Raw genomic sequence first — 23,051 nt, 5'->3', positions numbered from 1 at the left:
TCTGATATGTCTAAAGTAAACACATGGGAACAAGCTGTTCCGTTTGGCTATGCCCTCACCCTTACTCAAATAACAGCTCGTTTATTTATAGTATTGATGGGAGCTCCGAATCATTGCTGCGAACTGGTTCGTCAAAGAACCGTAAAACGATTCAGTGATTCTATTACGTTGTTTGCGTAATAAATACTGTTAATCATTATTTTATTAAGGTTTATTAATAAAGGAGTTAATTGTAATTAATTGTGTTCTAGTTCAGTTTATTGCAGTCGCGATTCAGTTATTATAAGTAATAATAAAATTTTAATAAAACCTAGTTTACTGGAGACGAATCCGCCATGATCTATTTAGTCTTTATTTAGCTATTATTTAGCGAACGAAATGTTCAGACTGAGAACCGGTTCGACCGAATTGATGATCCGAATCATAAGAACGATTCATTCACGAATCTGACATATTTATAGCCAACGCTTCTGGACAGAAAACTGGTGCACTATTAAGGTTATATAGTAAAGAAACTACAGGGAAATAATTAACTTCTAAGTTGTTTCGTTCTTGAGGTTGTTGCAACTAAGCGACGCCTGTTATGGATGAGCAGAACAGAAGTATGAACTATGAGCTTCCATAAAAACTGAAGGACGAGCCGCTATAAAGGTGAGTGAACTCAGTTCAAGAGTAGACTGCTGTTTCCTGTCTTAATTAATATAACCAAAACCCACTGACCCATGATAAGTAAAATAGGCTACCTGTGTTTGTGTGTATGTGATCAACTTTAAAAGGAAAAGGAAATTGAAGTGCATCACTGGATATCAAAATGACAAAAGAGGAAGAAAACCCTGAGTGGGTTGGTGGTCAAGAATTTTATGACAAATATGAACCAAAGGAGATATTAGGACGGTAGGTGTCATCTATCTTGATGAGGTTTGTGTCTGGAAAAAGTAAATATATAACAGCTTAGTCAGACTACATAAAATAAATAAAAATAAAAAAAAAAACAATAAAAATAAAATTCTAACATCAAAATTACATAAGTCCTGAATTTGTCTCAATGTCTTCTCTGCCAGAGGTGTGAGCAGTGTAGTTCGCCGATGTGTGGACAAACGGTCTGGCCAGGAATGTGCAGTAAAGATCATAGACATCACACCATCAGATAAAATGACATCTCAAGAGATACAAGAAATCCAGCAGGCCACTGTGAAAGAGATCGACATTCTTCGAAAAGTGTCTGGACAAAAAAACATAAGTATGACAGTCCACTGCTAGTCTTGGTCCCTTTCACAATACTGTACATGTACTACAAAATATAACCTACCTATATACAGAAGTTTATTATCTTTTAAAAAAAATCAGTTTCTTTAAAACTATGGTAGCCTATTTCTGCAACAACAACAATAAATCAGATGTCTTTTTTCTCTCATAGTTCAACTGAAGGACTGTTTTGAATCAAAGGCCTTCTTCTTTTTGGTATTTGATCTGTAAGTATGGCTTCTCTTCCTTTCATGGCACACGGTCCTCAGGTCTGTGCATCCCTATTGCTAGTGGTCACATAGACTTGAGAAACCTTTTAGCAAACACCCTCAAAACTGTTTAATTGTGGCTGCACAGGCAAACCACTCACATTTAGCATGTAAAAATTAAGTTTCATCCTCATTTTCCCTGGTAGCTCATTTTCACCGTTGGTTTGTTTACAAGTTTGCTTTCTATTCAGATTTCTAGATGTTCCCTGTGGAGATTAGGGTTTGGTTGACACTCCAAAGCACAGATAAGATGCTGTCTATTCTAAGAGCCCACAATATGGCTCATTGCCATGATGCCATGTTTCTGCCCGAGCCTGACTCTCAATACAAACATATGCACAAAATCCCTCCAAATTCCTTCTTGTGACACTTATATTTTGAACAGATGCGGTTAGAATTTCTATCGTTACAAATTGTCTGTCTGTGCCAATTTTATTGCTTATCTTTACTTAGTTTTTAAAATGTATTCATGTTTAAAGATCAATGTTCTTTTAACAGGATGAAGAGAGGAGAACTCTTTGATTACCTCACAGAGAAAGTCACCCTAAGTGAGAAAGAGACACGGTAAAAAGTCTGATATGAATTTTTGATGCTCCTGATTATATTTAAACTGTGTAAAACAAATCCTATGCTTGAGCGTTAATGGTTTAAAGTTAGGTCATGGTACACTGCCATACTCATAAATGTAGTGTTCTGTCTACTTTTATGAATTCCCTCATATGCTACCATTTAAAAAGTTTAACAGACTTCTTGTAAAAACCTTGAAAAAAATAATACTGACCCCAGACATTTGGTAGCGTACATTATGTTCACTTGTTTTTAGCATAAAAATCTCATATTTAAAGTTAATCAGTGAAATGTATTTATAAAGCAACTCTAACCCATTCATTGCAGCTGCTGTATCAATCTTAAAGGTAACATCTTGATTATTACCTCTCAGCTTTCTTTTCTCGCTCTTTGATAGAAAGATAATGCGAGCTCTTCTGGAGGTGGTTGAGTATCTTCACACCCACAATATAGTTCATCGTGACCTGAAACCAGAGAACATTCTGTTAGATGATGATGTGAATATCAAACTCACTGACTTTGGCTTCTCAGTCCAGATTGAGCCTGGACAAAGACTGAATGGTGAGTTCTTATGAGCACCTTTAAATAGAAGCTTTTCGGAATGCTTGCAGATGATGTAGTTTAGAAGAACCTGCCTCTGTTTCACCACTAGAGGTTTGCGGGACACCAGGTTACTTGGCTCCAGAAATCATTGAGTGCTCCATGGATCCCAACAGTGCTGGCTATGGACCTGCTGTTGACCTGTAAGCACATAAAATAACTATGCATCAGTGTTATTTTAAATCTATTTATATTAAGTATTTATTAATATTTTAATTAATGTTTATTTTTATATTTCCAATTTTTATTGTAATTTGGGTTTTAGTAGTTTTATGTGCTTTTGTCATTTTTATTTTATTTTTTATATTTCTATATAGATTTAATTGATTTTTGTTTCATTTTCAACTGAAGTAATTTTAGTATATGAATTTTAACTTATTTTATTCCTGTTTGTTGCTAACAAAAACAAATTAATACAAGTTAATATTTATTTAACTTCAACTTTATTAACTAAGGATTAGTTCACCCAAAAATGAAAATTTGCTTAAAACTTAATCTTAGGCCATCCAAGATGTAGGTGAGTTTGTGCAAAATCAGAACAGATTTGGAGAAATTTAGCAACACATAAAATGTCCACCATTGAATCCTCTGCAGTGAATGGGTGACGTCATAATGAAATTTCAGCTGATAAAAACATCACAATAATCCACACGATTATCAATCCAGTTTATCAATTAATATCTTGTGAAGCAAAAACCTGCATGTTTGTAAGAAACAATAAACCATTAAGTTGTTTTAACTTTATAAACAAATGCTGCTGGCCAAAATACGAGCACATAATCCATAGTAACATTTTCTCCAGTGGAAAAGTCCATTCTCCGTTGTCTTCCCACATCAAAATCCACTGACTTATTTAGAACTGTTTTGAATGCAAGTTTTTATTAAGTGGAAAAGTCCATTCTCCGTTGTCTTCCCACTTATTATTTAAAAAAAAAACTGGTAGCAAATCCACTGACTTATTTAGAACTGTTTTGAATGCATCACCATCACTCTTATTATGTGGCTTAGAAAAAATAATGCATTAACAGTCAAATAAACCAACCAAATAAATAAATACATGAACTTCCTAGCAGTGAAAGTGAACCAGAAGAATATGAAATGATTATGGCAAACTAGCATGTTTAGTACATAAATGTGATGATATATAACCTTCTGTATGCAGTTGGAGCGCAGGCGTGATCTTCTATACTCTTCTGGCCGGATCTCCACCATTCTGGCACAGGAAACAAATGCTAATGCTTCGAATGATTCTTGCAGGACAATATGAATTCAGCTCTCCAGAGTGGGATGACCGCTCGGACACTGTCAAAGACTTGGTGCGTGTTGGTTGTGGTCCGGTTTGTCTGTACGACAACCAGTTTCAAAAATAGTTATGCAAAATTGTGTGAGAAAATGCCTTTCCAAAGTCACCTTGTTTTCTTCCCAGTAGATTTCCAGGTTATTAGTTGTGGACCCACAAAGTCGTTATACAGCCACAGAAGCTCTCAATCACCCATTCTTCCAGCAGTATGTGGTCGCAGAAGTTCGTGATTTCAGCCCTTACAGGAAATTCAAGGTAAAGAGCAGATGTTCTAGATGACGTCTTTTAGAAGGCCTAGATTTCAAGCCTTTGAGTTTGACCATACACCCTTGTCATCCTGCAGGTTATTTCTATGACCGTACTTGCCGCCATGCGTATCTACTGCAACTATCGTCGTGCCAAACCTGTCACCAAGGAAGTGATCCGCAGTGACCCTTATGCCATCAAACCTCTACGCAAGATGATTGACGCATGTGCCTTTAGGATCTACGGCCACTGGGTGAAGAAAGGGCAAACTCAGAACAGAGCAGCTTTATTTGAGAATACTCCAAAAGCCATTCTGCTCTCCATTGCAGCTGAGGAGATGGATGCATCACCCAGGACTTTGTGAGGGTTCATCACCTCCAAATACTAGCAGATACCACAATTTACCTCAAGAACATGTTGCTAACGGTCCAAAAATACACCTCTACTGCTATGACAGTATATTTTCCCCCTTATTTACACAGTGAGAAGGAAATATTAAGTTACATTTTCTTCAGGGGCTTTTATTTCCTTTTCAATGCTAAAAACTACAATTGAGACCTGAACTATTTAATATGTGTACAATTATTTAATCCAATATTATCCAATACATTTTTATTCTATTTTGAATATATGATGCAATTTAAATTTTTTAACCAAATAATTTTAATGACCATAAAGAAAGGCTAAAACACATTTATTTCACAGTATTTTGTGTAAAAAGGCAGATGTAACACTGAATTACAAAAGTTTGTCTCCACAGGGGAAATCTAATATCAGTACCATTATGCACCACTGCAATCAACTAGTCTTGAATATTTAGCTCTTAAAGCTCAGTTCTTTTCTGTTTTGCATTTGAGCTCAGGTTATCGGAGGCTGAATCTGGTATATTTCCCATCCTTTATCAGAGGCCGAATCTGGTGTGTTTCCCATCCTGCATGTGAGAACATAAAAACACAAGTTCTTATTTATCATATTCTCATAAACTGTTTTGGGTTGGAGATTCAGTTTTTGAAAGCGAAGGAATTGCAATGCTCGGATAAACCGCTACAGAGTTGATATCACGATAGAGTTAGAACCGGTGAATGTGGTTAGTTTTTCATAGAAAAGGAATGTGCGGCAAAATGAGTCGCTGTAGAAACCCGAATATTTTAATGGTTGCGTACGAAATAGCTCAAATCGTGCGCCGACGCAAACGCGAATGACGTGAAATAAAAACGTCATCATGTATTAAAGAAGAGCGGCTTGATTAATGCTGGAAATAGCGGATGATGGGCACAGAACGGTAACAAAACTCAGAGACATTTACAGTCACACACATGTGTAGTTTACATAGCTATAGAAGAATTGACGTTCACGTTTTTTTTTTTTTTTATATTTAACTTACAGATCTCAGTTTAAATGCTTCAGTTTCTATTCTATTCTATCAAAATGCTTCAGTTTCTATTCTATGTATTCTATTCTATCAGTTTAAATGCTTCAGTTTCTATTCTATTCTATCAGTTTAAATGCTTCAGTTTCTATTCTATTGTATTCTATTCTATGAGTTTTAAATGCTTGCTTCAGTTTTCTATTCTATTCTATTCTATTCTATTCTATTCTATTCTATTCTATTCTATCAGTTTAAATGCTTCAGTTTGTTTTGGATTATATTATGTTAGGCCATATATTATAAACCTAATAAATAATTGACCTTGTTTTTTTAATGGAGTCTCTGCTCATCAAGGATGTATTTATTTTATAGAAAATTATAGAAGAAAAAAACAGTAATATTGTGAAACATTATTGCAATTTCTAATATTGGTTTCCAGTTTTAATATACTTTAAAATATAATTTATTCCCGAGGAGCAAAGCTGAATTTTCAGCATCATTACTCCAGCCTTCAGTGTCATATTATCCTTCAGAAATCATTCAAATATGCTGATTTACTGTCAGTGTTGAATCTGTTGTAATGCTTAATATTTTTACTTATTTTATATTTTTATTTTTATTTTTGGAACATGTGATACTTTTTTCTTTGATTCTTAGATTAATAAAAAGTTAAAAAGAACAGCATTTATTCAAAATAGAAATCTTTTCTAAAAAAAAATTTCTTTATTATCACTTTTTATCCATTTAACACATTCTTGCTGAATAAAAGTATTAATTTCTTTAAAAAAAGAAAAAAATTACTGACCACAAACTTTTTAGTAGTGTATATCGTTACACAAAATTTCTATTTTGAATAAACACTGTCCTTTTTAACTTTTTATTTATCAAAGAATCCCAGCAAAAAAATCACAAGTCCCCAAAAAATATTAAGCAGCACAACAGTTTCCAGCACTGATAATAAATCAGCATATTAGAATGATTTCTGAAGGATCATGTGACACTTTGGACTGGAGTAATGATGCTGAAAATTGCTTTGCTTCATAGGAATAAATTATATTTTAAAGTATATTAAAATAGAAAACTTTTATTTTAAATTGCATAATATTTCACAGTATTATTTTGTGAAATAATAATCAGTAAGTTTTATCAGTAATCTAAAAATGTACATCATTTAGTCATGGGTCAAATCAAATACAAATAGCACATTAAAGTTAAAAGTTACACACTTTTTTTGTTGCGCTGTACAGGTCTGGTATAAACAATGTTTTTTTGCACAGGTGGCCGAAATGTCCGCCCAATAGAGAAAAGGTTTTGCTCAGCAAGAAAAAAAAATTAGAGGGAATATTTCCCATCCTGCATGATAGAATATAAAAACACTAATATTAATGTAGCAGGATGGAGCATGACTGACCTAGTGGTGACACGAGCTCTGGGATTGGCTGAGCCATCGGCTGTGTCAATCCAGGATGCTCCGCCAGTCTGAGCACCAGGAAACCGTGAGGAGGCCCACTCCCACACATTACCAGCATGTCATATAGTCCTGGAACAAGGTGGGATATTATTCTAAACTCCAAGTTTAGAACAATAATAAGAGAGTTACACTACCGCTCAAAAGTTTAGGGTCAGTAAGACTTTTCTTTTAAAGGAAATTAATCACTTTTATTCAAAGTAATCAAGAGTTATAGTAAAGACATTTATAATGCTGCAAAAGATTTTTATTTCAAATTAATGCTGTTGTTTTGAACTTTTTATTCATTACATAATCCTGAAAAAAATGTATCACATTGATAATAAGAAATGTTTCTTGAGCACCAAATCAGATTAATTTCTTAAGGATCATGTGACCCAGAAGACTGAAGCAATGGCTGCTGAAAATTCAGCTTTGCCATCACTGAAATAAACAACATTTAAAATCTATTGAAATTAAAAAAAAAAAAAAAATGAAATTGCAATAATATTTCACAATATTTTTGTTGTACTGTACTTTTGATCAAATAAACGTAACCTTGGTGAGCATAAAAAAAAAGCTTTATCCCTGTCTATGAATTATGAATGATGTTGTTGATAAAATGTGACACAACATCAGTGCAGTGTGTGATACCATACTTTATTTACTACATTACCATAGTTATTCTGTGGAGGACAGGCAGTCACAGGAGCTACCATGATAACCATCTTCTGCGCGTCCCCATCTGGAAATGGGCCCTTTGTACAAAGAACAAAGAGTAAAAGAACCAATTTACCAACAGCTAAAGAACTTACCATCTTAAAGGAAAATATACATTTGTCCCACCTGCTATGGACAAGAATATACCCCAACTGAACTGCCACAGGTTAGTCCAGTTCAGCAAGTCCTGCCTGAAATACAAAAATGTGCTGGCTGTGATGGCTACATAAAATGAAGAAAACAGGTGGACAATACTGCATGGCAAAAATAAGACAGCAGTTTTTATGTGCTGGGAGGCATAAGGCTTATTTGGCTTGCCTCCTAAACCTCCGCATGCAGCCATTTCCCACTCTTCCTCAGTTGGCAGCCTTTTCTGCTTCCACTGACAGTAAGTTTGGGCATCATTCCAGCTGACCTGCACCACAGGGGATTCCAGTCTGTCCTGCTGGCTGCACACATCAAAACCAGAGACCCCAGACATTCATACAGTAAAAATAAATAATGTGACTTATTAATTAAATATATGATAATTTTAAAATGTATAAAGAAATAAAAGACATTCATACAGTAAAAATAAATAATGTGACTTATTAATTAATTCAATATATAACAATTTTAACATGTATATTGCAATAAATTATGTATATATTATATATTAAATATATTATATATATTAAAGACATAAAACTTCATAAAATTTTAAAGAATTAATCATACATAAAGTGTTAACTATGTCACCTGTCTCCAGAACACTTTCTCGACTGGTAACCACCAAGGAGCCGACTAGGAAAGAAGAAATGCTACATTTTCAAGAGGACAAAGGGTTGAAGAGAAAATCTAGTATAAAAGACAATGTTTAGATTAATGTAAATTACCCTTTAACACTCTGAAAACCAGACACAAGTAACAGACATTCAATTTAGGACCAAACTGACCAGTAGATTTTGTTTCTTTATATTCCTGCTTTGGGTTCATGCCTCAATTTTCTGAGTGATCTTACTTTTCAGTTCATCTGACACAAAATCCTGGAACCTTTTCAGCTTCTGTTTTATATTTCTGCTGTCTGACAAATTCCCTGGAATAAACAGAAGCAGCTGTGTCAGGCTAGTAAGTAGATACACAAGCATTAGGATGACAGTAGGTTTTGAGCTCATATTTTCAGAGTTGTTGACAGGATATTTGTCTTAATATATTTTAAATGTCACAGCTCGTGTTGGAGATTCCCCATCTCTCCCATCAGCAGCAGCACTAGTTCCCATCATCATGTTTCCACCAGGAATAAACACCATCTCATCAACTACAGAAACAAATTGTTATTTATCTTACCAGGAATTTATGCTTTCTGATAATGTTCAGATTAGGGTTTTTATTTATGTTTTAGAAAGTTTTTAATTAGAGTATGTGGTTTTTGTGTTTCTTCAACCTTTATGTCCCAAGAGTTTAATTTTCATTGAAACTAACAGATGTTAATAATTTTCTTTCAACAAACATTATTGTAAACTTTTTACCATGCTTATATTTACACATATACGCACTTAAGTTGTGGCGTCATCACCACCAAAAGGTTTCCCATATTTAAGTTTCTTCAAAAGTTTCTACTTGTTTACCAGAGACAGCATTGTCGGGGAAGAACTGGAGATGAAATATGACACGTGATGTGTGAAGAAAATAAGAAAATTCTAGGTAAATACCTCTTGTGAACAGAATATTTTTTTTATTGAGCATCAGGTTATGCAAGTAATAAGTAATTTATTCACAGTGAAATGACAGTGGTGGGTTATGACAATTTTTTTTATTTTTTTTATTGAGATTAGGGTTTTTGGCATATTGGCAGATATGTTGTTAATATTATGTTTTTAAAAGAAAGTAATGGAATAGTGATTTTTGTTTGGTGGGGGGGGGGGACTTTATGCATAATAATACGAGGTATAAGGTCTCCCAAGAGATCATTGTGACAAATATAAAAAGATGTGGTGGACGGGTTCTTGTCCAGGGTCTGATTTATCAAACTATAAACACAATAATCACATTCAACTGTATATTAAAACATGAATACGGTCAACAATAACACTGCAAAGTCCAGTCATTCAGTTTCCCTCTACGTGTCAACGAGGCGTGTTGAAAAATATTTATTGCCATCTATTGGTTTGGAGAAGGGCAAATTAAAGGGACTCTCAAGTTGTTTCAAACCTGTATGAATTTATTTCTTACGCTGAACACAAAAAAGACAACCAAAGAGTCCCTATTTACCTGTATGGAGAAGAAGCACAATGGAAGTCATTGGGGACCAAACTTTTTGGTTATCCACATCCACATCCACATCTTCAAAATATCTTCTTTTGTTTTCCAAAGAATGAAATTCATAAAGATTATGAACAACATGAAGGTGAGTAAAAGATTTTTTAATTTTGAACTATCTCTTTAAGTCTAGTGCACTATGAGTTGTTTTCACTGCTGCTTGTCACAGCCCACTTTTCAGCTATTAAGTAGCCTAACTTAATTTAATAAACAGCAAATCTTCTGTTACTATCAGTAGTGTAAAGATGGTCACAGACATGGACATGCAGCTTATGTTTTTGTATTATTTTATCATTCTATTTGTGAATCTTTTTTATCTATGTTACAACTGTTGACAATATTTAAGATCATATATTTATGCCTGTTTAATGCTTTCCTATCATATCAACAACTGGCCTGTCATAAGCAGATATTGATATATCTGATATTTAGAAAAAGATGAGTAAATGATGATTTATAGATGCATTGCATATGTTTTAGTCTGGCTGAAATTTTTTTCTGGCTTGACCTGAATGCAGTCTTTTATTATACCTAATAACAATGCTGTGCAATTCTCTTGCCCTATTGTCATAAATTATTCTGAAAAGCAACATTGTTGTGAGGATCAACAAAGCTCACAGCACAGCAGTTTTGTTGTGAGGTGAGTGAGTGATTTGGATGTCTGACTCCGTGAGAGTTTGAAGATGAGATGATTTTGGTGTTGGGATTATTGTGTCTGTTAGTTTTTGTTCTTGTCCTTTATGCTGGGTGTTTCATTTGTGGTGTGATAGCTGCTGCCTGGATGACACTCACTCAGGTAATACTAATTAATCATCTCTACAATGTCTGATCATTGATATTTTGTGAGCAGTGAAATTGTAAAATGATTTATTGTTAACAAAACTAAAAGCATAATAATGCCTCTAGAGAAATGTGATATTTTATAAGTTTGTCTCTGAACTTAGTTCAGAGTTTTAAGTTTCAAGATGATTGTGGCAAAAGTTTGTGTGCATATTTATGGGACATGAATCATTAGGTTATACACCAATCAGTTTGATGTTAACATGTAACATAATGTGTGATCATACAGCATGTTAGTATGTTTATTGAAGTGGTCGGATTATTTTTTACTTTTTGGGGGGAGACTGATTGTCAAATAATTTTCAATGATAGGCTAAATCTGTTGTTATTCATAATTATTTTTAAATATGTGTAAAATAAAAAAAAAATAATGTGCAATAAAAAAATACAATGTTATGTTGCTGATCCCAGGTCAGACCCTCTTGAGCTCTAAAATTTAATCACCATGTGATCAGCCGGCCTCTCGCACCATATTATGGCTTATTAGAGTCATATGATACAGGGACAATAGCACTTAGCAGCACTTTCCTTATATCTCTGCTTGTCACAGAGAAATAGAAATCTTCCTCATGTGTGAAAGAGTAAGAAAACGACCCCTAGATGTCCCTTGCTGTTATTTCTCCTTATATTTACCATATGCAAATATGGATGATTTTTGTTTATTTTGTTTTTAGGGCCACTTTGATGGACGGTGCATCCTCTATGGAAGTGTTTATTATAATGCATCTGGCCAGGGTTTGACCGTGGAAGGCTCTAGTTCTCCTTCAGTCTGCTATTTCGTGTCAGCCATCGCTGTGTGCATGGCTATTTACTGTTTTTCCCTTATTCTTTACTGGATCTATGCCAGCTGTGTAGATGAGGATGTGAGAAGGTGAATGTATTGACTTTTCTGTTGACATTCAGATGTGCATTTTCATTTTTTTTTTTAGATGTTTCACATTCCTTTTTATTTTTTTTTTGGATGTTTGTCTTAACAGTCAAATTAACAATTTTGTTTTTGTCCTGCATGTGTATGCAGGGGGACTGTTTCTCTCAACACTTCTCTGGGAGTCTGTGGTCTTCTTCTGTTTTTTCTCTTGGTATCAGGATGTATTCTCAAGATCGGTCGGGACAGCCTGTGTTTCTCTGTCCTTCACAACACTCCTTCTATTACCAGGTGATTTTATCTGCTTTCTTTTGTTTATGGGATTCTGCATCTGTGATTTTGGTGCACATTTTAAGAACCATATTCTCTACAGAAGTATAGCAGATGAGAGATTACAGAATAAACAGAGTGTCTCATAGTTCCCAGTTGCTGTGGTTTCAAAAGTAGAGCCTCTAAAAGAAAGTGAAAATATTTCAGTACTTTTATGCTTTTTAGTACCACTTTAACGTCCTCTTACAAAAGTGTTTTGTTCCTCATAAAACTCAGTTTTCTCACAAAAGCTTTGAAATATTTTTTCCATCACAAAAGTTTTTTTTTTTTTTATAATATTTTTTTCCTTCCTTATTTTTTTTTTTTAACATTTTCATTTTAGTTTATGGGTACAAAGTTAAAAATGCACTGCTGGAAATGTTTTTGTTTTAGTTGTGAAGATGCAGAGAATAAAACATGGGCCCATCCATACACTGGAAATCAGTTCTACACAGGACTGTACAGTACTGAGGTTAGTATTTTGGTTTGGTTATTCTTCAAAAGATCATCAATCTCTCACAGTGGTTGCTATCTTAGAACACACGAGCCGTTAAAAAGAACCTTATCTCATTAACCCACATTAACAAATAATTTAATAATTGCAAATAGAGTGTTTCTGCAAAGGCCCTGCAACTGAAAGCTTTTGCATGATACTGTCTCCACAATATGCAATATTTTTCTTTGTATTAATAAATACAGTAGAAATAAATCTGTTCTGTTTCTTGAGCACTCACCCTTTCTGTTTCTCTCGTCCACAGAGGTCTATGTGGGTAAGCTTCTTCTTCTGGGTGTTAATAACGGCCGTGGTGGTCATACAGAGGCGCCAGAGCTCAAGGTTGAAGGTTTGGGGTGATGATGAGTGGAGCCGTGCTGAGACAGAGCCCTTCCTCCATCGCCCATCCCGCCAGAGATAAATCGTCAGAGGCCACTATTACATGAGCCTATCATGCAGTGTTTAGTGTATACACTTAGATGGGACCACAAGCATTTATGAAATACCTAATAGTAATAATATTTTCATTGCAACATTTGAATTTTTAATTATTCACATAAACAGTTTTTTGATGTATGATAGCTACAATAATATACACAGAGTTTTAAAAAATGTTGAGAGAGATAATAATCATGTCTTAGACCATGTCTTTGGACGTACAGAAAAATACACCAGGATAAATTCATAAAGGCTAATATAATTCTTTACAAATGTGTGCTGTGGATTGTTTAGAGGATTAAAAGAAAACTACGCCAATAACTGATGGTACAAATCTAACATTTAAAGTTGAAGTGTGTAAATTCTGCCCCAATACCAGAAGAAATCATGATGGTTTTCATAAAGGTTTGCCAAACACTCCCCCGATCAGCCATTGGTTGAGCAAACAGATAGTCCCGCCCCTAACTCACACTATTGGTTGAGTGATTGTTGTTGTTTCAGGATTAGATTTTAATAATAATTAAAAAAAAAAGAAAGAAAGAAATTCCACATCACATTTAATGATGTGAACTAGAAGACCACTATTTTTTGTCAATGCCAATTTCATTGAATTTAAGTTGTAAGCTATTTCCCCCCACTGTGTTTCAGAGCTGCTTACTTAGTTTGCGAGCCTGTCTCTCTTTGGCTTCAAAGGCCACCTTAGTGTCCATCAGAGTTTCCAGTGCTTTGCCCATCTCAGCCATGTCCTGTTGAAGCATGTCGCTTTGGCTGAGGAGACTCTGGCTCTCCTCTCTCAGCTGCTCGGTGAGAGCGGCCATCTGCGCGCTCTCTTCCTGACACTGCGTGTGCAGCTGAACGGCCAATGAGAGCAAGCCCTCCGCGTGGCTCACCACTGAGTCCAACTGGTCCTTCGACATTTTGTTGTTCTTCTCTTCACAGCTGCTCCACACCAAGTCCAGCTGGATTGTGGAGTGAGAAATAAAAATCAACCGTCAATCAGTTAGAATGTTATAATGGACATTAATATTGAAAGTGTTTATATAGGACTACTGTATATTTTAATAACTATTTGGAGTCAAGTCATGTTTTTTTTTTACATTAACTTTCAAACAACCATTTCAAAACCCTTGTAAATTATAACATTAATATTTTTGTTAATTCATTATTTTGTGAATTATTAATGTAAATAACATCATTTTTTGTGAATACCATATTTTGATATGACTGTTGGGTGAACAAGAGAACACAATAAAACAGCTACATAATCAAGGCAGTTTGAAGCTGAAAGGTTGAACTATGCCCACAGGACAAATGTATTTAATATGTCCCATGTTTTAAATGCCATTAATATGTGTTTTATAAATGTTTTACTGTTTAATATAGGCTTTTTAATGGTGGGCTCTATTGTGACAACGTGCTCTGTCATGTGTCACACATCACAAAAGGTCAACATGTTCGATGAACTGTATTTTTCAACTCAAATTTAATACACACACACACACACCGGGCACTTTGTTATGGTACTGGGTTGGACCCCTTTTAGCCTTCAGGTCTGCCTTAATTCATTGTGGCATAGATTCAACAAGGTGCTAGAAACATTCCTCATTTTGTTCCATATTGACATGACGGCATCAGACAGTTGCTGCAGATTTGTCAGCTGCACATCCATAACGCAAATCTCCACCACATCCCAATGGTGCTCCTGAGATCTGGTGACTGAGGTAGCCACATGACTCTTTGGCATGATAAAAAAAAAAAAAATCACTTTGCGGTGATTTGAGATTTGTGACATGGCATGTTATCCTGCTGAAAGTAGCTGTCACAAGATGGGTACACTGTGGTTATAACTTGATGAACATGGTCATCAACAATATTCGGTGGCATTTAAACAATGCTCAGTTGGTACTAAGAGGCCCAAAGTGTGCCAAGAAAATATCTCCCACACCATTACACCACCAGCAGCAGCCTGAAGCATTGATACAAGGCAGGATGGATCCATTCTCCCCAACTTCTGGCATCAGCAAGGCATTTTTGCCACTCACTGGATATTTTCTCTTTTTCAGACCATTCTCTGTAAACTCTAGAGATGGTTGTGTTTGAAAATCCCAGTAGATCATCAGTTTCTGAAATACTCAGACCACCCCATCCGACACCAACAACCATGCAAAGTTCAAGTTCAAAGTCACTTAAATCACTTTTCTTCCCCATTCTGATGCTCGGTTTGAACTTCAGCAGATTGTTTTGATCCAGAGTTGCTGCTATGTGACTGGCTGATTATATATTTGTGTTAGTTGGATACCTAATGAAGTGGCCACAGGCACACTCCCCATTCTGATGCTCGGTTTGAACAAAGTATGTACACTAAGAAATACTGCAGGAGTAAAAAGTTTGGCATAACTGCATAAAACGTTTTTCTTTTTTTTTAAGTGGTTTAGTTTTTTTTAATTTTAATCCACATTATTTGTAAGGAAATGGGTATCTGAATAGGTGGTTCACATCATTGTAACTACAACATGCTTTGCCGTCTCTGTGACCTAAATCTCTGATGGCAGCACTAGTCTGAATCATCAGGCTCAAGGGAGGTAACAAGCTGCTTAGCGAAAAGCTTATCACAGCACCACTGTTACTTCACTTCTCTTATAACTTATATAAGACTTATTCAACAATGAAATCAGTTAAACAAAGCAACCACTGTATTGTGAAAACTACCAATGGCAGTGGAATGCAGTTAATTGGAAATTAATGACTTAACACTATTAGCAAGAAGATTCCATTGTATTAGAATTAGATTTTCCTGAATCAGGCATTAATAGAGCCATCCTGCCATGTACATATTTAAAATTTCAATCCATAATTTAATAATGTCATTCTGCTCTGGAAAGGTTTGAATATTTGTTGAATGCATAGTTTAGATGTTTGACTTACCAGGTCTGGTTTGTGTCCTTTAATGCAGCACTCAGTCACTGACTTCCTCTATTATTTGTCAGCAGCAATGAGGCAAGTGCTGCCCTGTCCTTCAAACACAGATTATGAACAGAGGGAGGGAGAGGACGGAAGACGACATGCCTTGCTTGCAAAGTAATTCCCTGCAAGATTCCTGACATTCCATGCAGTTAAGCAGTAAGTTTACAATAAATTATAATTTCATTTAGACCTATATTTGGCTTTACACCATTTTGTACTTTACCTCATAATAACACTTAAAACTTCCCAAGGTTATATTGTGGAAAACCATCACTAGGTGGAGCCATTGGTCAAACATAAAGTGATTTGAGCCTGAGAAGTGTAGCACGTGGTGAGATCACTGCCTGACCACACATTAAGCAATACTTTACATGATAAACATGATATTTGCTCAGAAATTCAAAGCGTATGTTTAAGAAGTGCAAACTTTTTATGGATTCAATTATGATATCACAGAATATATATCAATTTCACTGTTCATCAAAAACTGTTGACCACATCTCCAACAAGAGTGGAGGTGTTTGCCAAATCTGCATTGATCCAACCCTAAAAACAACTCAAGTCATTAGCTTAGAGTTACTGAGACTAAATCCAGAATTTCACAGCATTATTAATTAATACTAATGGATCATTCAAAGTCAAATGATGCATCTGACTTTCAGGTTCTATCAAAACTCTATTAAACATCTGAACACTGTGCTATGACAATGTGAGTTAATATTACACACACTGCTTGTTGTGATGATTAAGGACATATTTTAATATATCATCTTCTGTGTTGTTCATCTGTACATGCAAGTTACATAAGTAAAAAATGATAATAATAAAGCACTCAATGAACACATTGTTAATGGTTTGACTTTATTAATAAGAGCATCAGAATCATGGCCACTGTAATCAATTCCTCATTGCTGAAAGATATGCTAGTGCTTGTTGAAGGTATAGCAATAACTTGATTAGTAAAAATCCTACAAACAATAGAGGGATGCTCTTGGTGTGTGCTTTGGACTTAACCTTTTTTTATTAATGTCCTCTCCATGTGCAAGGTTGTGTTTATACATTCGTTTCTTCAGTGTTTCCAAGGACTGCTTATTTTAACTCCATCCCTACACTGTTCGTAAAGTAGGTGACACTTTGTGCTTTTACTGAACTACACTTATATTTTTATGCTTGTTTGCTGTTCTAATCACCGATGTGACTACATGGGATGGTGGATTGCTGCACTACTTTGTATCTTGTGTTGTCTATTTTATCTATTAACAATAGTTGTATTAAACTGAAACAAGCTTAATCCAATAACTTTTTAAACATTCTAACAGTCTAGGAAGGAAGGAATGTGGAGGCCTACAAATGGATGGATGGATGTCCCAAAAACCTGAAATCAAGGCAAATGGTTTTATAAACATACTAAATGATGTTAATGAAAATAATTTCTGTTAGGGTTAGGTTTAAGGGTAGGGGATAGAAAATATCATTAGCTTAGTATAAAAACAATAGAAGTCAATGAAAAGTTCTCATTATGGTAGAAAAACAGATGTATGCAGGAGAATAAAAAGGAATACACTGAGTTGCTGAACAAATCTACTTTCAATTGGCTGCAGCAGACATGAGGTTGACATAAGAAACCTCCAAGGCAGAGATAAGTGAAGTCATAAGCACTGTGCTTCTACCAGGCAATTAAAAAGAACAGGAGATTAAAAGAAGTCATTAGCCAGGACAGTGGATTAAAGCACAGTGTCAAACAGTGAGGGATTACAATTCACCAGCCTACATTCACTCACTGTTCTTTTACCATTCCTTTTTATTAGGTCTGTTATTAATATAATTGTTTTTTTGTTTTTTTACTTTTCCCCCTGAGGACCATTTGATATAGTTTTCTTCAGCTCTACCTTAGTATTGAATCTGAATTGTGATTCTTGCTTCTTTCTAATGTCTATTAAGAACTTCAGTAAATGCAGTTCACATCTCAGTCCCTTTTTCCATAAGCTACTTGTATGTTGTTGACGTATGGATTTACGAAACTACACCAGCATGGGCTTTTTCACGTTAATGTGGAGTTGCAAAAACTGCTTTGCCATGTTAAAAGCAGGTTGCAGACACCAAGTTTTTCATGTATAGTACATTACTCCCATGGTCAAAAGGAGGACACGCTGATCTTTTAGTTTGTTATGGACATGATATGCCAGAGATTTCAATAATAGGACATTAAGATATAGGACACTTATGTTCCATGCCTATCAGTTTTTTCTACTAGGTATGTACTACATATATATATTTAGGGTCAGTCTGTATCAAGTCAGTCGACATGGATATGACATGACCGATGTATATTATTTTCATTTCAACATTCAACGCATTCATGAACAAATTCAGAGTTGTTTTTCAGTGTTACACAGAGACACAAATCAGTCTCTTTAACTTTTCTATCCTGGTTCTGGTAAAATTCCCCTCTCTTCCTCGACTTCTCGGTCTCCCTTGTCTCCTATTTGCAGTCAGATGTCAATCTGCCTCTACTTTTCGAAAGCCACTTCAATCATTCTTTACATCATATTGGTTCTTTTAACCTGTGTCAATGCCATGCCCCCCATGACAGCTCTCTTCCCCGTGAATGATTAATACGGGAAAGTACAGAGCATCTTGGTAAGTGGGTGGCCTGTCTCTGCCATCCTCCCTGGCCTCTCCGTTCTCCCTCTCCTCCACTTGTTCCTGGCTTGTCTCCTCTACGTCATCCTCTTCTAGCCCCTCACTCTCTAACACACCCCTCCTCTCCTCATCTGGTACTCTAAACCCAAGACCAAGGAAACCCCCACCACCGTCTTCCACACGGCCGCCCATCCCACCTCCGATGCTTCTAGAGTGAAACAGGCAGGGATGGCGGCTTCTTGCAGTATGCAACCGGCCGAGAGAGAAACCGCTGCGACTAAGGGAAAGCCTACCGCCAGGTCTAATGGGAAATGAGTTTGTCCCTGCAGCCATGTTCCCTCTAAACCAGGAAGGGAGTGAAGAGCTGCTTGTTGAGCGCCGGCACCTGGGGCAGCTCTGAAGGAAGTAGCTAGAATTGCGTCGCATATGTGCAGTCATTGCAACTGATAAGGATGTGTTTGTATTCATATCCAAATCCATAAGCAAGGCCTCGGAGTAGCTAGGTACCATCTGCTGGTTACAGCGAATGTGCCATTCAAGTTCGGTCATATCCACTGTGTTGACCCGTGATATGACGCGCAGAGTGGGACCCCCAGTGCCATGCTCGAAGCCCGTACAGTAATTTCCCGTCTCCGTATTATCATTGTCATTTGCATCCTCGTTCTCTCCGAACAGTTTCTCGACATGGTAGTGGACGTATGCAGTACGGTACTCGGCAATCACACGAAGAGGCCACGATAGCAGGAAAGCTGAGGCCAGCCAGTAGACCCAGCGTCTGGTGTACCAGGGTGGTCGCGATGGGTCTGGGAACGCCAGCATGTGTTCCCGAAAGTCAACGTTTTTAAGGTGCATGCCCTCCCGCGCTTCCATGTAGTCGTCCAGACCCTCATTGTCCCCGAAGAAGCGTGCTCGCTGTGTGAGGTAGGCGGTCTCGGCGCGGGCGCTGGCGAAGCTGAAGCACTTGGTGAAGCGCAAGCGAGTGACAGGATGTTCCAATAGGCCCTGCAGCTCTTTTGAAACGTCTTTGACACCGAGACGTGAGTAATCAAACTCGGAGCTTGCTGCGTGTGTGTTGACCCGTTCATGGTACACCTGTGTAGTCGTATAGGCATCTCCGTTTCGGTAGCGCGTCACCTGTCTGGTACGGCGTACGTAATGGTAGCTGATGGCCTTCCACCAGATGCAGGGTGTGGCTTGTTGCAACCTCTGAATCCTGTCATACACCTCACTGATTTCCACCTTAGCAAGGTTAGCTGTTTTAGAGTAGCAGTGCCAGCACTCCACCAAGTAGACGATGTACAGCATGGCCAGGAAGGCTACAGGTATATAGACATAGCCGTTGGAACACGGGCTGTCGTGGTAGAGTCGGGCATTGCCTTTGTAGAAGTAGGCTTGGTCATCAAAAGTAATTACGGTGATGCGGTATAGGGAGCACCAGCCTAGCGTGCCAAAGCAGCTGTACATGAGCAAGGTGAGCAGCAGGCACTTCCAGTGGGACTCTCTGCACAGTGAGCCACTCAGGGACTGCTTTAGAGGACGCTGCTATAGGTGGGAAGAGGGAGACCAGAGGGAAATATAGGGTTGTGCAGATGGATTAGAAATTGAATGGAGCAGGGTTCAATAACAGATGGGTTGGAGGGTATTGGACAGAATGGGAGTGAGTAGATGTCAAAGCCAAAAAAAAGCAGAGGGGGGAAGGTGAAAAGGAGGGAAAGGAGAACAGGAGGGAAAGAAAGAAAATGTAAAAATTAGTTCTGACAGAAATGCATACAACACTTTTGATACATTGTAGATCAGTGTTTTAAAACTTTTTTTTATGCCAAGTATGCCTAAATATGATCCCTTATGTGCAGGGGTGGCGATTTTATATGGCAGAGTATGGCAGTAACACCCTGGCCTACCCTGGTTGTTTGTTGCCATAGGGTTTGTGAAACGCTACCAATGCAAAAAAAAAAAAAAAAAAAATCTAATTAATATAATAAAAATAATAATAATATTTATATAACAAACATAAATAGGATTTTACTGTGTGAAAAATATTAAACATCATATAAATACATTTGTTTTTAAAATCATCATTGGCATTGTACAAGAAAAAAAAATTGTATGTTGCAAGAAAGGAAAGACAAGCACACCTTTTTGCCTTCTTACTGTTAAACAACTAGGGCTGCCAATAGAATAATATAATAACTATTAGACTCATGATTTCACAGCAGTCTTTAGAAAGCAGAATGCCTATAATGTATTATTACGTTTACATTTTAACTGCATTTTTCACATTTATTTTCAACCATATTATTCTACAGACCACCTAAGACTCCTTAGCAGCCTCCTGGGGGTCCCCAGACTCCATTTTGAACCCATGTTTTAGATGATTCAGGGAACTAGTATATTGCATTTGTATTGCAACATGCACAGCTGAGGTGAAGCACAGTCTGCTATATCCAATCTGACATGCAGCAGAGAGAACTTGGTAATAGATCATTCTCCTGAGGGCTGAATACATTTCCTGGCTGCTCGTAACCCAAACCATGTCTCCTTTTAAAACACTCTGTGTGGCTGTGGAGGGGAAGTCTAGAAGCTTTTAAGCATCACTGAGTGCTTAATCTAGACTAAATGTATATGGATCTCTACTGCCTAGTCTGACCCCAGTGGCGCCTTGAGGTATTGTGGCCATATGGGCAAAGATGAACTGTTTCCAAACTAGTAGGAGGGAGAAAAAAACGAACCATTCAGTTTCTCTGAAACACATGAAAAAAATGGTATGGCACAATCTGCAATTTATTTATTTTTTGTCCTATCTTTATCCTATTTCCCTGCTGTCTCTTCTCTAGCAACATGACATACACACTATTTAATACACACACAGACACTTACACACATAAATCAGCTAATAGTACGAGCAATGCCCTTGCTGTGAGAAATTGCAGCAGTAAAAGCAGGCTGCAGCCCAAGCGTGGCATGGAGGCTGGGCTCCTCTTGGCAGGAGTTTAATTGTTTCTTTTACAAGGACAAGAGAGCAAACTTGGATGGTAGGGATAGAATCCATTAGGGCCTGCAGTGAGCTTTACCATGTGCACAAGCTAATATCTACGCATGTTTTTAATAATGGCAACTTAAAACATGAAACGTAATAATACAGCATATTACATAAACGTAACACTCCCATATATACACATATATACATATTTAATTTATCTATAGTTTTATATGTCTGTAAATTTTGGATTACAAAGTATCATTACTCTTTCAAATTTCAATAAAATATGCACCATTATCACAAATTAATTATTTATTCACTAGATGCTTTCACTGCACTGCATCTCAGAGAGGTGCAGTTGTGGGAGGGTGAGAAGCTAGTGTTGGTACCACAAGGAAATGTTTCCTAAGAGATGTGAACGATATTCAGAGGCTGATGAGGACACTTGCATAGAACAAAATTGCAGTTATGTATAAATAGTGGATAAGGTTAGCTTTCTATTTCATAGCCACTTTAATAGGTTTAATAATTTAAATGCCCCAAGAATGTCTGCAGTCATATGATCACGTGCATTTGAATGTTTTTTACGTGAGAGGCATTGGTTGATGGGCAGGATCATACAATCAAGCCCAAGTGTAGGTGTTTTCCTGCAAGTGTGTATGAGTCAATGCACTATTTGCCGTCTTGGGAAAGGGCATAAGACAGCAAAAGCAAGTGGCTGTTTGTTTTTGCTCAGTTTACTCGCTAGTTGTGCATATAGTGTTGGGAACCAAGAAACATTCATATTCAGGTAAAACTCTTATTAGCAAAAAAAAAAAAAAAAGGTACCAAAGCTGTCACTGGGACAATTCCTTTTCAGCAAGTACAGTAGTTGTCTGCTTTTTTACCCCTAAACGGAGAACATCAGTACCTTAAATGTATTAGTTAGTAGCTTTTGAAAGGGTCACCTCTTATGTGTGATTCCCAAAAGAAAAACTGCAATTAATTTTATTGATTAACAACATGCAGCTTACAGCTACTGTGAGAGTTAAATGAGTGTGGCTACTGGGAGAATTTTGAAATGATAATATAAATAAATTAATGTTATCATATTTTATTGTTTGTTCATCAGCCTATTGTTGTTAAATATGTTGTTAAGGCAAATTATTGGATTTTATTTATGCCACCTCTAAAAAAATGTTATTAGTTTTTGTTTGTGTAATCTATATTTTTATTGTTTGTTTTTAATGTTCTTTTTATTGACATTATCTCATCATTTGCCCAAGGACACAGAATCATTAAAGAACTGGAATCATTAAGAGGAAATTCTTTACGATTCCCATCTCTGCTAGAGGCTTTACTTTCATTTCTATTTGTGAGTGCAATATTTTGAGATGAAGGACACTGGGCTCATAAAATATTCAGTCTGAACAAATGATATTGAGAGTGAAATGCATCAATGGTTGGGCTACAGAGCAC

At 36.5% G+C, this 23,051-nt stretch overlaps 4 protein-coding genes across 4 annotated transcripts; 2 read left to right on the top strand and 2 right to left on the bottom strand.

Annotated features, from left to right (window-relative positions):
• The first annotated feature begins 208 nt into the window (after positions 1-208).
• phkg1b (phosphorylase kinase, gamma 1b (muscle)) lies at positions 209-4,648 on the top strand. The gene is made up of 10 exons (XM_042710909.1): positions 209-651; positions 777-894; positions 1,062-1,240; positions 1,418-1,472; positions 2,013-2,078; positions 2,479-2,642; positions 2,734-2,824; positions 3,844-3,997; positions 4,111-4,236; positions 4,325-4,648. Exons 2-10 carry the CDS (start codon positions 812-814, stop codon positions 4,589-4,591), a joined length of 1,185 nt encoding a protein of 394 aa, XP_042566843.1. The 5' UTR covers positions 209-651; positions 777-811; the 3' UTR covers positions 4,592-4,648.
• A 132-nt stretch (positions 4,649-4,780) lies between these two features.
• sumf2 (sulfatase modifying factor 2) lies at positions 4,781-10,044 on the bottom strand. Its single transcript, XM_042711469.1, is given in 11 exon segments — positions 4,781-5,123; positions 7,008-7,122; positions 7,125-7,136; positions 7,720-7,803; positions 7,923-7,947; positions 8,050-8,208; positions 8,502-8,546; positions 8,741-8,795; positions 8,797-8,845; positions 8,923-9,060; positions 10,014-10,044. Coding segments are annotated over 11 exon segments (786 nt in total). The 3' UTR covers positions 4,781-5,050.
• A 99-nt stretch (positions 10,045-10,143) lies between these two features.
• Positions 10,144-12,989, top strand: tmem179bb (transmembrane protein 179Bb). The gene is made up of 6 exons (XM_042711468.1): positions 10,144-10,149; positions 10,738-10,857; positions 11,576-11,772; positions 11,920-12,057; positions 12,469-12,547; positions 12,834-12,989. The coding sequence occupies exons 1-6, from the start codon at positions 10,144-10,146 to the stop codon at positions 12,987-12,989; spliced, it is 696 nt and encodes a 231-aa protein (XP_042567402.1).
• Positions 12,990-16,812: 3,823 nt separating this feature from the next.
• On the bottom strand, positions 16,813-21,290 carry LOC109107373 (transmembrane protein 151B). The gene is made up of 2 exons (XM_042711466.1): positions 21,261-21,290; positions 16,813-20,155 (listed from the first exon to the last, which is right to left on the bottom strand). The coding sequence occupies exons 1-2, from the start codon at positions 21,288-21,290 to the stop codon at positions 18,530-18,532; spliced, it is 1,656 nt and encodes a 551-aa protein (XP_042567400.1). The 3' UTR covers positions 16,813-18,529.
• Between the last annotated feature and the right edge of the window lie 1,761 nt (positions 21,291-23,051).

Source organism: Cyprinus carpio, chromosome A21, assembly GCF_018340385.1.
Source record: "Cyprinus carpio isolate SPL01 chromosome A21, ASM1834038v1, whole genome shotgun sequence".
Classification (NCBI taxonomy): domain Eukaryota; kingdom Metazoa; phylum Chordata; class Actinopteri; order Cypriniformes; family Cyprinidae; genus Cyprinus; species Cyprinus carpio.
This window is presented reverse-complemented; position numbering and strand designations above follow the sequence as displayed.

Coding starts and splice junctions, on each gene's coding strand:
- LOC109107373 (XM_042711466.1), bottom strand. CDS start 21,290: ATGGCCACAATACCTCAAGGCGCCACTGGG. Junction 20,156..21,260: donor TACCTCAAGGCGCCACTGGG/GTCAGACTAGGC, acceptor TCCCACCTATAG/CAGCGTCCTCTAAAGCAGTC.
- phkg1b (XM_042710909.1), top strand. CDS start 812: ATGACAAAAGAGGAAGAAAACCCTGAGTGGGTTGGTGGTCAAGAATTT. Junction 2,079..2,478: donor CTAAGTGAGAAAGAGACACG/GTAAAAAGTCTG, acceptor GCTCTTTGATAG/AAAGATAATGCGAGCTCTTC. Junction 4,237..4,324: donor GCCCTTACAGGAAATTCAAG/GTAAAGAGCAGA, acceptor GTCATCCTGCAG/GTTATTTCTATGACCGTACT.
- tmem179bb (XM_042711468.1), top strand. Junction 11,773..11,919: donor GTAGATGAGGATGTGAGAAG/GTGAATGTATTG, acceptor ATGTGTATGCAG/GGGGACTGTTTCTCTCAACA. Junction 12,058..12,468: donor AACACTCCTTCTATTACCAG/GTGATTTTATCT, acceptor TTTTTGTTTTAG/TTGTGAAGATGCAGAGAATA.